The sequence below is a fragment of the Megalops cyprinoides genome, chromosome 15 (assembly GCF_013368585.1).
Source record: "Megalops cyprinoides isolate fMegCyp1 chromosome 15, fMegCyp1.pri, whole genome shotgun sequence".
NCBI lineage: Eukaryota > Metazoa > Chordata > Actinopteri > Elopiformes > Megalopidae > Megalops > Megalops cyprinoides.
In genome coordinates this window covers 23,933,592-23,948,709 of record NC_050597.1, presented here as the reverse complement: position 1 = coordinate 23,948,709, position 15,118 = coordinate 23,933,592, and the positions used below count along the sequence as shown (strand labels likewise).

At 41.2% G+C, this 15,118-nt stretch overlaps 1 protein-coding gene across 1 annotated transcript; it reads right to left on the bottom strand.

The window, feature by feature from the left end:
• Positions 1-1,064: 1,064 nt before the first annotated feature.
• Positions 1,065-14,930, bottom strand: LOC118790494. Its single transcript, XM_036547428.1, has 5 exons — positions 14,691-14,930; positions 4,803-4,944; positions 2,324-2,778; positions 1,814-2,042; positions 1,065-1,220 (listed from the first exon to the last, which is right to left on the bottom strand). The coding sequence occupies exons 1-5, from the start codon at positions 14,787-14,789 to the stop codon at positions 1,066-1,068; spliced, it is 1,080 nt and encodes a 359-aa protein (XP_036403321.1). The 5' UTR covers positions 14,790-14,930; the 3' UTR covers position 1,065.
• Between the last annotated feature and the right edge of the window lie 188 nt (positions 14,931-15,118).

Genomic DNA, 15,118 nt, shown 5'->3' with positions numbered 1-15,118 from the left:
GCTCCCCCAGCTGCTGTTCCTGTTGTCTTTCAATCAGTTTTGTCCTTTTGTTTCCCCAATGGTTTCCTATAAGATTTCTGACTTTTTATGAAACGGTCCCGGGCATCACCATCTCCCTGGAGAACAACACCATGATACCCTGTCCACCCAACCCTCTTAGACCAGCAAAACCTTGGTTGCATTACTCCTCCAAGGACATCACAACCCTGACCTGTACCTGCTGCTTCTTTATGGAAAACATCAGGAGAAACCACCCTTTCTTATTACCAGTCCACTCAGCAGCTGATCCAGGCCTTGGTGTTATCCCAGCTTGATTACTGCACCTGCCTCCTGGATACCTCCGTGGCCAGACTGGTCTTATCTACCCACATCTATAATAGGGACACCCCTCTCTTCATCTCACCCCCACTGTTTGGCATAGTCAGTATCCATCTGAAACTCTACCGGCATAGCATGCCTTCGGCTACACTGCCCCCTCTCTCATTTCTCCCTGCGGGTTATAAGGTGCTCCTTACTGCTCCACCACTGTTTTCCCCTGTCACTCCACTATGATATTCCATACTGAGGGCCCACTCAGCCTTGGCCCCCTAGTGGTGGAACGGGCCCACCTCTCTCCACCAGCACAGCAGGGCAACTCAATCTTTAGATGGCTTCCGAGGACTAACAGCTTCAGACTGCACATGGGGTGTTCCAACTTGGATCTTCCCTAATCTGCTGGTTGAACTAAGACCTGTAGCGCATAAGCCTGCCATTTTTTTAGCTGTACTGACAGTCAACAGCTACCTGTGGCCAAAATCCACATTGAAGTTCTTTTACTCCTCAGGATTTTTGATGCATTTAGATAAGATGAGTCTGTGTGAACTTTTAGGTAGTTCTGTGCTTCAGGCCACATTGTACTTGCTTAGTGACAATTTGTTTTCTGCACTGCACTTTCCAATGATCCACAGGTCACATTGGTTAAAGATATGTTTCAAATACATAAAAAATAATAAAATTAAATAAATAATTTAAAAAAATACAAAAAGAAATCAATAAATAACAGGATAACCATGAGGTGGCCTCTGTTCACAATTTTCTCACATCTAAATCCTCACAAGTGTATAATCCTCTCCTTTCCCGGCTGGCTCGCCTGGATTTGAATCTGATCTCCGACAGCTTGGAGTTGATCCCGGTGCCTATCTGTCCCTTCCTGGCCAGCGGGAACTTCGCCAGGGTGGCATCTGGAAGAACAGCCACAACAACAGTTGGTGAAGGAGACGAGCAAGCCAATGGCGAAAAGTAGCCATTTTCCGGCGCCGCCAAACGCTGTCAGAGCACCTCGACAAATGATGATGAATGGGGATGGATTATTGGATCGGAAATGCCCCCCGCGGCGGCGTTAACCTTCTCAGCGCTCGTTTGGCATGCACATGTTACAGCCTGTTCTGCATTAATTGAAAAGGATCGATCGCCTTGACGTGAATTGCACTGACGCTGCAACTTGACACGTTTGATACATGCAAGCAGCACCAAACTCTGCAGGAATATACAGTTCCTCCCCATAATGCATTAATCCACTCTGGTTCATCCAAGGCAGTGGGACAACCTCCCACGTTATTAGTTTACGTGGAGATAGTGCAGTAAAGAGACAGGAATGACAGTGTGAGTATGAGAGTGAGTGAGTAAATGAGTTAGTTAACATGGATATGAATGGGTTAGGGAGTGAAAATGTGAGTGCATACATGGCTGAGAATGAGAAGATAAGAACGCATGACGAATGCATGAATGAGCATGAGAAGCACATGGGACAGTGAATGCAGTGGGGCAAGTGTACTGTAGATGGCGTCCAGCTTATGGGGGTCAAGGCCTGCGCGGTGATTTGGGAAGGTGGGCCTCCTGCTCCGCCCTCCCCTCAGGTTGCTGTGCAGCAGGGTGTCCATGTCGAAAACGCCGAGGAGCAGGGTCCGCGCCATCGCCGTGGGAGACTGTGCCTGAATCGCTGCGTGCCACGCCCGTGCCTCGCAGAACACGCTGGAGCCCGGGTACACCTCCACCTGCCTCACCTACAGAAACAGTGACCGAGAGTTAATGTGTGTGCGTGTGCTTTTGAGTGAGAAAGAAAGGAATGTTGCTGCAGAAATACGGACAAAAAGTCACCATATATGCATATTGTATGAGTCCACCATGGATAATTGCATTGACACCATCCAGCTGCCTGTTAAGATGCCTGTTAAGATATGCGGACAAAGGACTACAATCTGCTGAAGCTGAGTAGCCAGAAAAAACAGCAGATCTGCCAACCCCATGTTTGTCCTTTCCCTCCAAGGAGTATTACCGGACTTACATGGGCGCGGTCACGCCCTGACACGTGCAGATGCTCCATCTCCGAGCAGTCCCTGGCCGGAGGGAGGTCTGGTGAGCTGCAGGCCGAGCTGGGGCACGTGTGACAGTCCTCGTCGGTGATGACCACGGGGCAGACCACGCCGCCATCTTCGTCGGTCACCACGTACTCGCCGTCATCCTCCATGTTGGCCGGCACCGTCTGCATGTATTCCACCCCTTCTGGCCTCCTGCCGCTGTTTGACACCTGCATGAATTCCGCGTGCTCCGCCTTCCGGGCGCAGGCCGAGACCGTGTGGACGAACTCCGCGCTGTCCACTCTCCCCATACCAGCTGACATCGGCTGGGTAAAGGCAGCGCCGTCCACCACAGAGTGTGGCTGTGCGAAGTCCAAGCTGTTCCCTTTTGTTGCGCAAATAGACATGGTCTGCTTCATCGAGGAAAGAAGAGACGGAATCTCTGGAACAATCAAGGAAGGAAAAAGGAAATGAAAAATCAAGGAGAGGTCGCGAGCACACACAACCCAAGAGGATGAAGAGTTAATCATATCACTCCATAACAACTTGCGCAGTGTGTACACTCATACTGACATGCTCACAAATAGGCTGGTGGGGTCAGCCATTTTGTGGCGAAAGGCCAGGCACGTCTGATTGTTTTCTCTCATTCACTGTGGCATTTGGGCTTAGGGGCAGCATCTCCCAGTTTCACTCTCGCCCAATAAAACGCTTTCAGGCCCACTCACACAGCCAAAAACCTCCAATTGGCTCTGATTGTTTTGGCCCAGTTACACAGCGAGGTTGCCTGCTGGATTTGGCCCTTTGTGCAGATCCATCGATTTTTACATTATCTGGATGGCCACATACTGGGTACAGATGATTAGATAAACCACCCATAAAACACAGAGATTAATGGATCTGCCCTTGCATGCAGTGAACTTGTGGCACGAAAACAAACAATAAGTGATGTGATCGTTCTGAGGTCTGACGTCTCCATTTACGCAGTACTTCTAAGGGCTGATTGCTGTCATCACAGTGGGAGGAAGGATGCAAAAGTAGGAAGTTGAGGTAGCTAGCTAGGTCAAAGAAATTAAAAGTTAGCTGGACCATTTGTTTCTAATCACTATACAATTTTTTGCTTTTAATGTGAAATAATGAAACACGCCATTACAGGTCTTCACCTTCGCTGTGGCCAGCCAGTTTCCCCAGGAGATATTTAGCTAACTCAGACAAAATTAGCTAGCTGTTAGCAGATATTAGTGGCAGACTACTGCCAGCTGTCTATTGTGTTAGTGCAAAACCTAAATAAATCAGTAAGTTTTGTGAAATATTTCAAAGTACAAAACAGTGAGATGGAAAGGTGATGATGCAGGAGAATGCCAGGGAGAGATGCGCTCAGCAGTAAGGGAAATACTTCTGTCAGGTAGCAAACTGGAGAGGTACAAAGAGGACAACACTGCCCATGACACTATGATTCTAGCTAGAGGTCTACAGATATAACAGTTTAATTTGTGTTAAATAGGACTTTAATGGTTAATGAGAGGCAAGGTGACAACACTGTCAGTTGATGTGAATGATCAGTGATTAATAAACCATTGCAAACTACCATCTTATTGATGGGAGCATCTGTCTTTGTTATTATTTGAAACAATATTTTAAAGGAAGAGCATCATATCATATTAATGAATTGATTACTAGTGGAGACAGTGAGAGAAGCAGATGAACATCAGGTAATCACATCCTGAAGCGGTTGAGTAAAAACTACAGAAATACAGCTAAATCAGCTGTATTCAGTACATTTTAAACTTCCTAGACCTCATCACTAACATTAAGTTAAGCCTGGAAAAGTAAATATCAGAATTTTCCTGATAGTAAAAAAAAAGTATCCAAAAAAGTTTAGCAGCTTCTTAAATGACACAGCTTGACCATATTTACACATATTTTAAATCAAAGGTTTGAATGCACTAAGAAAATATGGCATCTTCACCAATAGTTTGTCCTCCTCACTGGAATCCATGCCAACATTATACAGAATTTTAATGGAGTCATTTTATGGACGATATAATCTTAAACATTGATCAAATGGACACATGCCTCTAAGTCAAATCTTTTTTAAATTAGTGTCATTATCCTTTTCTGACTTTCAAAGTCTGTGACCAATGATTGTAGAGTCAAGTCTCACTCCCAGTTATTTGTGATAGCGTAACCCTAGCAGAAACGAGACACAAAAGTCATAATAAAAAAAGAACTTTTGTGCAGATAAATTTCCCACAAAATACACTTCCATGCATGAATCTGTCAGTAGAAAAAAAGGAACTATTGATATGAAAGAATAGATAATGTGTTTCTCAAAATCTAGGTCTTCAGTTTGCACACAGCACTCCCACATTGATTCTTCTGTAGAGCGCACGTAATATCTTAACAACATGGACACTCTGACAGCATCCCTATAGCACAGGCTGGCCCCCCTGCTCAACACCCCCTCACCGTTCACAAGCATGTCTTTCAGCCGCTGATTCTCCGCAGCCATTTCGGCCTTTTCCCTCTCCAGCTCCTGAACACGCGACCTCAGGAACGCCAGCTCCTCTGTGGGGGACAGGTTCACGTAGTCTGGCTCCACTTTCATTCCCTGCATGAGACAGTGGGGGAGGGGACAGCAGATTGAGACCTTTCACCAGTGCTCCTCCAAGGGGCCAATCTTAAGGTAGACTCTGGACCCACTGACATCATGTCTATCATTATTGACATCATGGAAACAAACAGAAGAAAGGCCACATCCATACCTTCCCTACTACATATATTAGGTGCACACCAATACAAGAGCTACTGTAAGACTCATTTCACATGCCCAGCCATGTTTCAGGTAGTATGCTTGCTTACTAGTGTATTCTATGTGCCTTTAAAAAGAACTACGTAACACCTTCATTAAACCTACAAAACACTTTCAAGAGTACTACTTAAGCATTTAAAAACACTTATGCCAACCAACATAGGCACCCAATGTGCAACATCAACACCCACATAAAACATGGTTTTTCCATCCAATCGTAATGGTAAAATCACTTAGGACATGGCTGGTTAAAATGGACATGTGGTGAAGGCAGCAGGTGAAGACTGGCGTGTTTATGCAGCACTTATAAAGATGCTGCGTAATTCTTATGTCACACTGCTGCCATTAGCATTGGTGCAGAATATTAACATTCACTGATAGCTGTGCTTCACGCTCTTCCCTGCAACAGTCCCCAAACCGAAGGTGGTAAACAGTGCAAGAAGTAATTCAAGAAAGATACCGCGTACAAGAAATTTAATTAAGCTTCAAATGAAAACATTTGTAAAACTGAAAATTCCAGCTCCCTAATTATTTCATTACTAGCAGATTAAATTGGATCCAACTGCACAGCGGAAGCAGGCAGATATCAAACAAAAGCTAATTTAGACTAACCCTGTAACATAAAATAATAATGACTACATTGGCGCATTAATCTTAAACAATAGCCATCGTAGAATCCCACGCATTCTCCTCATAATTTAGGTTTGACTGCGTTGATCACGGAAAAAGCTTGATGGTTACAACACTTGGATTGTTCATATTTCAGGCCTGTTGTGAAATGTGACAGAAATGGCTCTGACTGTATGCAACCTCTGTACAACCCTGCAGAAGGCCAAACATGAATGGTATGACCAGTGGGTGATTTGTTCATTTTTAACAGGGGGGATGGCAGATGCACACGCAGCACTCTCTCTGCTACTAACTAGCGGATGGAGAAGGGGGGGGGGGGGGGTGGCAGGTTAACAAGGGAGATGCATTTTGGTCATTTTGCTAACAAGGGGGTAGTATCCCCCCTCATCCCCCCTCAAATCGCCTACTGGGTATGACCCTTCCCATATGGAAGTGTCTTGTCACATGATGTCAGTGAGGCAGGCTACTGTTGAACTCCTGAGCACATAAAACTATTTGTTGCAACCCAGAATCCAAGGCATTCCACCTGCTGTTAGACTTAAAATGGACATAGAAGACAGGTCTGATGTCCAAAAGCCTGTTGTCACCACTGAAATATTACATATACATGAATGCATGTACACGGTGACAATATTTTACAGATGCTTACGTAAAGTGTGGCAGATTTCAATGGATTTGATCAGGCAGCAAAATCCCAAATCCTCGACCACAGAAAAAAACTGGCGCGAGGCATTTGGCCCTTTGGGTTATTTCTAATGCAGTCTGAAATGACTGCTGCACAGACTGTTGTGGTTTTTCTGTGTACAGACAACAGAAAATTTTCCAGCCATGTCTATGAAGTCAAGGCTAAGTGGGCTGATGTTCCGTCAGATATCTAACCACGTTTGTATCTCATGCTCACGCTGCTTTATTAATCAAGGTGTGCTGTTAATCAGTACGCTCACGCCTATTGATTACCGACACTGTTACTCCTGCGCAAAATATTTCCCACCGCAAACACTGTCTACTTAAGACAATAACGGCAATATATCCATGAAAACATTTATAAGCCTACCTAAAATTGACCACAGTTCCAGACTGCAACCCTTTATCGGTCACTTACAGAGCTTGAGATTAAAATGCCATGTGAAAGGTTTACATAAGAGAGAAAGCTGTGAATTGCCTTTGGAACTGAGGACTCCAGCTGTGCAGAGGTCCATATCTAAAAACCCCACACAGGTGAATGGCAAATGTACTGTATAACAGGAGCATAAAGAGGCTTTAAAATACCTCATGTGGGATCGTTCTGTGGTCTTTTTCACAAAGAATCCATATGTCGTGCACAATATAAAAAACCTCCTTCAAGACGAATATCCCATAAAACACATTCAGCTTATTTCCGAGCTGCTAACTATAAGACACTGCTGCTTTCTGCAATGAAGGAAGGAAATCCTTTTTTTATCCTCCGTTGAAGCAAGCGCCCACCTATACTTATTGTGTCAAACCTACGCAAGGGCCATGGACAGGACAGCTGGCAGTGACTGCTGTTAACAAAGTATGCTGTTCTATTTCAGATCCTGAACAATTGCAAGGCACCAGTGTTAACAGGGCCTCCAAAGCACCATTTTGGGTGCATGCAGAGGAGCTTTGATGTGATCAGATCCCCTCCTAGGGACCTCAGGTCAGATAAAAGGTCTTCACGGTCTGATCAGATCAACATAGTCCCCTTACAATCTGAACTCTGGCATTGTTTGTGAAACGTGATATTACTCTCTGTACCATAGTTAGTATTAAACTGATTGTGTACTTGCATATTTTTTCTAGTCATTTTCGTTACACTTTGTTACACTTTCACCATTCCATATGTTTCATATTCCATATTTCACCACCATATAATTGAAAGATAAAAAAACTTCAGAGATAGTCTTTCCTGTTCACATCATGCGTCAAGCCACTTGTTTGAAAAGGATCTCTCACACTGTTGCCACTCTGTACTTGTATTCAACATGAGGTGTTTGATTGGACCCTGGCCCAGAAAAGGCATTCTGTCACATGTAAGCAATGCACTGAGGCTGAACCATTAAACCACCTAAACTGAATCTGGGGATTCCTTGCACATTGAGAAATTACTTACTCTGCATGCTTTGCGGCTGGAGTGGCTGCTTCAGGGAAATATTCAGCTAAATTAACCCTCTGCAAAACGTTATAAGTAATGGGTAGCAGACTTCAGTGTGCTTCTTTTGCCAAACTGTTCTTTGTATGTTTGTTCCCCCTTTTTCACTCATAACATTTGTAATCACCATTTATATAGTAGGTATCACCCACAAAAATGCTGAGATATAGCAAATACAGTCCTCCCATACACATACAAAACTACCATATCTGTTTTTTCAGACTACAAGTCCCACAGTGCACCAAGACAGCAAACACTAAACAGAGGGTAGGTGCATCTCTCTCGCATTTGTGTGATTCACCTGTCAGGGTGTAGAGAGAGGTGCGACAGGGAAAACCTTCCTGACAAAACCCACCCTGCCCCAGAAGAACAAAGCCAATTGTATTTTGCCACTATGGATTCCCAACCATGCCAACTCAGACACGAGCCTTGCTCTGATGTGTAGAACTCAGCCTGTGCTTTGAACGAGTGTCTTAACGGTCTGCGCCACTCTGAGGCCCCTTTTTAACAAACTGTTGAAAAGAAGAAGCTCCAAGACTTTGCCGTCGGCACATGTAGTGGAAGGAGAGCAAATAACAACTGTACTCGCAAACACTAGCCAGAGGAGGGCATACAAAATTCTGTCTGGACCAGTGTTGAAACAGCTTGGAAAAGATGATTGCAGATCCCTGAAAATCGAATTTAACATTGAAGTCCCTGTAAATACGGGACCATTCTAATGTGGAAAAAAAATGCATAGCAAACTTAAAAATCTGAACTTTGGATGGTTTTCAATTGCTCAAATTCTAACACATTACAACTAGAGAAACTTTTCAGTGTTAACTTTCTACAGTAAAACAAGTGAAATGTAGAAGAGTATAATATTTCATCCGTTCTGTATCCAGGGTGACTTCATATGTGCTATATGTTGTATGGCCACAAAACAACAGCACAATTATGACTTTAAATAAAATTTATTTTTAATTCAATTACAGGTTAAAAGACTACACATTCATCAGAACCCAAGCATTTATTTCATGCTGTGTGATATGAATCACTCTATGATATGTAAAGTTTATATCTGATGACAATGTAAAAAGATCATGGTAACAGAGCTTTTTATGGGAGCTCATTCACACCATTTTCAAAAGTCGAGTCATACAGACACCGTGAGAGGAGAAAATTAAAGAGAGAAAGTGGACCAAAGAAAGGTCATGACAAATCAAAAATAACACAGAGAAAATATCCAGAAAATAACTTACACAAGATCAAAGAAAAACATTAGATTTAAGATCTGTTTCTTTGTTCCAAAACATAAAACACCGCGCACCTTTATTGCATGAAAGGAAAAAATCATGCCACTTGAACTGCAGAGTAACCCACTTAATATCCCCTCTGCCATGCACAGCAAATATTTTATACTGGGCGTATGATTTTAACAGGGTTTTAGCATGATGCAACGTCACTGCCATTAAGGAGAACAAATAATGTTATTTTAATCATACGTAGAAATGCATTCCACAGTAAGATAAATTTAGGTTAGACGGCATTGAGTATGCTGAGTATATTTTATTTACCACAATTACAGAATTCCAATATATATTCATTACTCTTAATATATCTTGGGGTGCTGAATTTATGAAAACTCACTTTTCTTTCTAGCCAGAGCACTGTCATTCTACATCGACTGCAGAGACTGCACTCAGGGACCACTGGTGGAAACATATCCAGTGATGCAGGCAGCAGAAAGGTTGTAGAATAGCAAGCTAACATTGTTGGTACAGTTTTGAAGTGCTTGCTGACCAGTGTTAGATTAGCTGATGATATCTCTGGGGTGTTTCGCCAAATCATCACAAAGACTTTGATTAGCTGTTCACAATATTTCAGCTAAGCTAAGCATAAGCTAAGCATGGCATTATTGTTTAAATCGATTATTTTGAAACTATACATTTACGACACCTATACTCTGAATGTCAGCGGGTACGCATTTCTTAGCTGCAAGAAAAAAATCATTAATGTAATTGTTTTAGTACCAGTCCCAAGTGTCCCATTTTCTGTTTTTTAATGGCCGCAGATGGAGGGGAAAAAAGACCTATTTATAAGTACACGCCATGACAAAGTAAAAATCGCAGGCTGAATCTGACCCAGGACATTTCTATTCTACTCACGCTGGAAGGAAAATGTCACTATACAGCTTTGATGAACATAAGATTAAATCAAGTTTCATTGTTCTTTAAGTTATTGGTTAGTTTTTTTTAAAGGAAAAAAAAACAATCATCCACTCCATGAAAATAAATGTCTGAAATTATGGTTGCTCCCTAAAGGGATGGGGGGGAAAGGGCAAATATTATAATCTGTCATCTTACTCATTAATATGCAAATTGAATCGTGCTTAGTCAATCATTTTACCATGCAAGTTTGGTTGTAATATGCCACATCATATTTGAAGAGATGGAGAAAACATTACATTGATGCATTTTCAATTTGAATATTAATGAAGTTTGCATCATTTACTGGTCCCGGGATTTTAACAGGTCTGTGCGTTTAATACAGTGTACACAACAAACATTTCCACACAGCACTGCTTCAGACAGGGCACACCAACACCTATGGGGTAATGGATTTTTAAAAGTGTGTCCAGCCTCTTTTGTTAATCTTTTGCAGGATTGTGAAAGCTAATGTTAAATACATCTAAAATTCATGTAATTGAGGCAATACTAATATCTTAAAAAACATACAATAATTACAAATACAAATAGTGACCGCAACTGATTACTCCATACATGTATATTTGAAAATAGTCACTAGGCTTTCAAGCCAGCTTTACCAAATGCTCATTTATTAATTTTTTTCTTTCCCGTTTCATCTTGCTCTGATGTTGCTACTTTGCGAATAGATTTTGCACACTTTTAGGTCATAGCTCATACATGCATACAGATCTAGAGTCATGCACAATTGGGCAGGAAATTTTTCACATACACTAGCGGTCAAAAGTTTTAGAACACCCCCAATTTCTGTAAAGGAAAGACCTACACTTTTAAGGGTTATAATGTTCTGTCTTTCTTCCTTTGTTAATTGCCTTTTTCTCACCATTATGACAGCAATATACTACTTCCTGCAGTGCAACATTGTGCAAATAATGCTTCAGAGAGTGTAGTAACATAGTCTGTTCTAACACTGCTTTTATACAGAGGGTTTGTAAGTAATCAACAAAAGTCAGGACACCTGTAGGAACTGTTTGCATCAACTTTCAAGCCTTAATTTACTTCCATTGCTGCAGAAAAGCTGTAAGTTGTTAACCCATTACTTGTTCCCTGAAAAAGGATAGTTATAAAGTATAAAGTTATAAAGTTATAAAGCCTTTTTTATAACTGAAATTTTTCAATTTTTGGTAACATAAACTTTTTTTTAACCTCTGGCAGTTTACCACTTCCTTTCCTTCCATTTCAGGTCATTCACCGGACTTGAACCGCTTAAATTTCAATAAACTGGAAAAATAGAGGTGTTCTAAAACTTTTGACTGGTAGTGTATATCAATCAGATTTGACCTCAATTTAGTCATTCATTTTGCATTTGGCACATTTATACAGCATGATCTTTAGATTCTTTTGATCTTTTAGATAATTACACATGCTTGTTGGCAGAGCGCTTGGTCCCAGGCCACACCCTACACTGTTTTTGTATAGATTTTCACACGCAGCATGATGTGCTTCAATGTTGCTCCCTTATTGCCCAGCTTTCATACACATTCAGCTGTTCAGCTAATATTGGTCATATTTCTCTATCACTATTTTGACACCACACCATGGTTAAAAGTCAACCACCATTTGGCTTGAAAACCTTGTGGTTGTCTTCAGTCTTTAGTCAGCAGTTACTGCACAGTGTTAGCATTATAATGTACTAAAATACTCTAACTGTAATTTGCATTCTTATATTATGTATATATTATAAAGTACACTGTATTACACACTTATTTTAAAGTAATGCTCTGTACATTGTCTGTCTTAATATTACTAGTATTAGTAGTGGTACCAGAAGTAGAAGTAATAGCTATTTTATTCAAGATTTAAGTGTATCCAAAACTGTAAATAACATCAAACACTTTATTTGCATTTGTTGTATATTGGGATTATAAGTATACCGTCTGGACACGATATGGGTTATGGGGGTGGCACACTACATTAAACAGAACAGAGTTAAGGTCTTTTCAGTGTTTCCTATAGAAATGACAACAACGAACCTGAGGTCTGAGTCTTTACAAACCTGTATGTCTGCACCATCTAACCTCATTTAAACACACAGAATTGAGGTACATCTTCATAAAGACACATAACAAATGGCCAAACCTTGGCCATTTTACACTCTATTTTCTTCTTGTGCTTCTTCTTCTCCATCTTAATTGTCCTAGTTTTTCTGCCCAATACATTGTTGTCAATCCTTATCAACACTTTTCACCATTACTCTGTCCTAGACAGCCTGAACTTCATAACATTCAGCCTTTGGCAACCTCAGTTCACTGAAGCCAATTGAAGCCAACCCAAGTTTGCCTGTGCAAAGCATCATGGGTGACATTACACGTACAGGTTCCCGTTGATCATTTTTTGGGGGAAACAATCTGATTGGAGAGTTATGCTTTTAGTGGAACAGAGGGAAAACAGTTTTTGCAGAGGCCTGGAGAGTAGTCATACAAACTTCTTTATGGGACATTATGTGTAAAATGGGGCCAGATTTGGCCTCACTCTATCAGATCAAACACACTGTAGGCATAAAACCAATGTTATAAATAATTTCTGAGATGTTTACTGTCTGAACTGCCAGAAGCACAGGCAGTCTCTGCTTCATGACGATCTAGTCAACACACATCTTAGTTTACAACATTTATGAAAGTGCCACATTAATGGCTTTATGACACAAAATCCTGATTTATTATGATAGAGGGGCTGGGAGTGACAAAAAGAGGTTGGGGAAAAAAAGAAAAAAAATAAAAAGTAAAAAAAGGGATTTTATTTGTTATTATTATATTTCTGTTCACTTGATGAGGGGGAACTGAAAGTCTTATTTTGGTCTTTGAGTGTGCCGTCTCCCTTGCCCTGTAGCTCAGCTACACCTGGTGCACCTGGCCAAAGACTGATTTGCATCTTGCATGCTCACAAAGTGCATGACACCACAATGACCTTTTGTACTAAACTTCAGGAAAATTCAAATGTATAAGTATTCATTCATTATAATATGCTGTAAATATTTGACAGAATCCCATATTTAGCCTTTTTTTGTGGAAAATCCAATTTCGTGTCTATGTTGAGGGATATAACCCTGATTGTAACACTGGGACATTGCGAAAATTGGACACAATTTCTGACGATCTGTTTTACCACAGGGTTTCCAGGAACGCATCTGGTTGTAAAAGCAGGGACGGACTATAATGAGTTTTTGCCGTTTTATGCCTTCCCAGGCCTCCTTCAAAAGTGTGCTGACATCTGCAGGTCCAAGATGCATTCAACATTCAACATTACAGTCAGTGTGGTTTTAGCTTTTGAACCTCATTTGCACAAACAGTAACTAAAGTTTAATGACAAATAACCTATCCATTATATGTCATTTATGTTTATATAATTATTCTGCTGTCGAAGGAAGTGAGTTGTTGAAGAATACAGTTTACCACGAAGGAAGACGAAATTGGCCACATTGACTACAAACAAATGGCTTTAAAATGTTACTAATTTAAGAATCAGGTATGTCCAATAAATTCAGGCTTCTATACATTATATACAGCATACGTAGCAAACAAAAGGCGCCCGAATTTGAGTTAATTGAATAGAGCCTACGCGTCAAATGAATGACTGAGGAATGTGTGCAAACAACGTTAAGAGAATCTGAGACCAATGTGCGTGAGGCATGGGTTGATTTGGGATGAAGTGCACCAAACCCTTCTCTCCAAGTCACACCAACACTTCTACACGTGCAGGTAGAGAGTAGGTTACACGTTACACACGCAAACCGTATATTCAGCATGTCGGTACATGAGCGTTTTTTTTGTTTCAATATACCTCTGCCTCTCTAAACTACTGGCATCAAAACTAACAATTTTGGGCGCACGCAAACTGAAGAGGCACCATTCTCAACACATGCTACCCAATGTTTCCTTTCCCTCTAATTGTAAGTCATAGACATACCATCTGTAAATCGAGTGTATACGATTCCTCCTCCTCCTGCTCCTACTACCACTACTACTACTACTACTACTAATAATAATAATAATGATAATAAAAATAAATATTTCGGTGCATCGACATCTAAGAAAAAACATACCCATATCTACTGCGGTCAATCATTTAGTTAGCGAATTTGACAGCCCGTACGAACGCAAAAACATGCGCACCCGTCTGGTCTCCGTTCATGGTCCTGAACCCGAAGTCAAACGTTTCTTACTAGCTATCTTGCCAAGTTGTGGAGGGGACAGTTACAGATATAATTTCTCACTACACACCACACGTAACGCTATCAATATCTACAGCTGCACTGATGTTACGTACAGAGCTACGCGATGCACACATACACACGCGAAAGAACAGTGCCTCACTTCTGAAGCTACCTCGCTGGCTTGTTTGCTTTTTGTTCATCAGCAGCTGACCAGCTGGCTAGACTGTCTGTTAACTGGAGAAGCCGACTGATTACTCCTAGCCTACAGATAGTAATGAACGTATACGAAACCGGTTAGCTAGCTGGCTACTTATTATGAAATGCTAAACCCAGCATTATTCGTAAGGAAATATAAACCGCTTACTCTACTTGCAGTTGCATTCCTCTTTTGTCCTATGATGCACTCATTGTTCCTCCGATCTGCTTCAGGTTTTGGCAGTTGTGTCTCTGGAATTTCCTGCATAACGTGAAAGTGAATTGCTGGTTATTTGAATGAAATAAGATAACAATAGAACTGTTTTGTTTTCTTTTTTTAATGGTTCACTAATTTATTAGGGGTCTGGCCTGTCTGTCAACACTGAGCATTCAATCGCAACATGTAAAGCATGCTGCTGGGAGTTGCTAAACTAGCTACACAATATCCGTCGGTCTGCAAATCGGTTTCCGGTATGACGTAGTTTTAAACTAACCAAATGTAATTCTAAATCGGAGATGTGTTTTTATTTCTTTATCATTATTTTTGTTCACCTAAAAACGTGCCTAACGCATTACATCTCTACATTTATATACCTG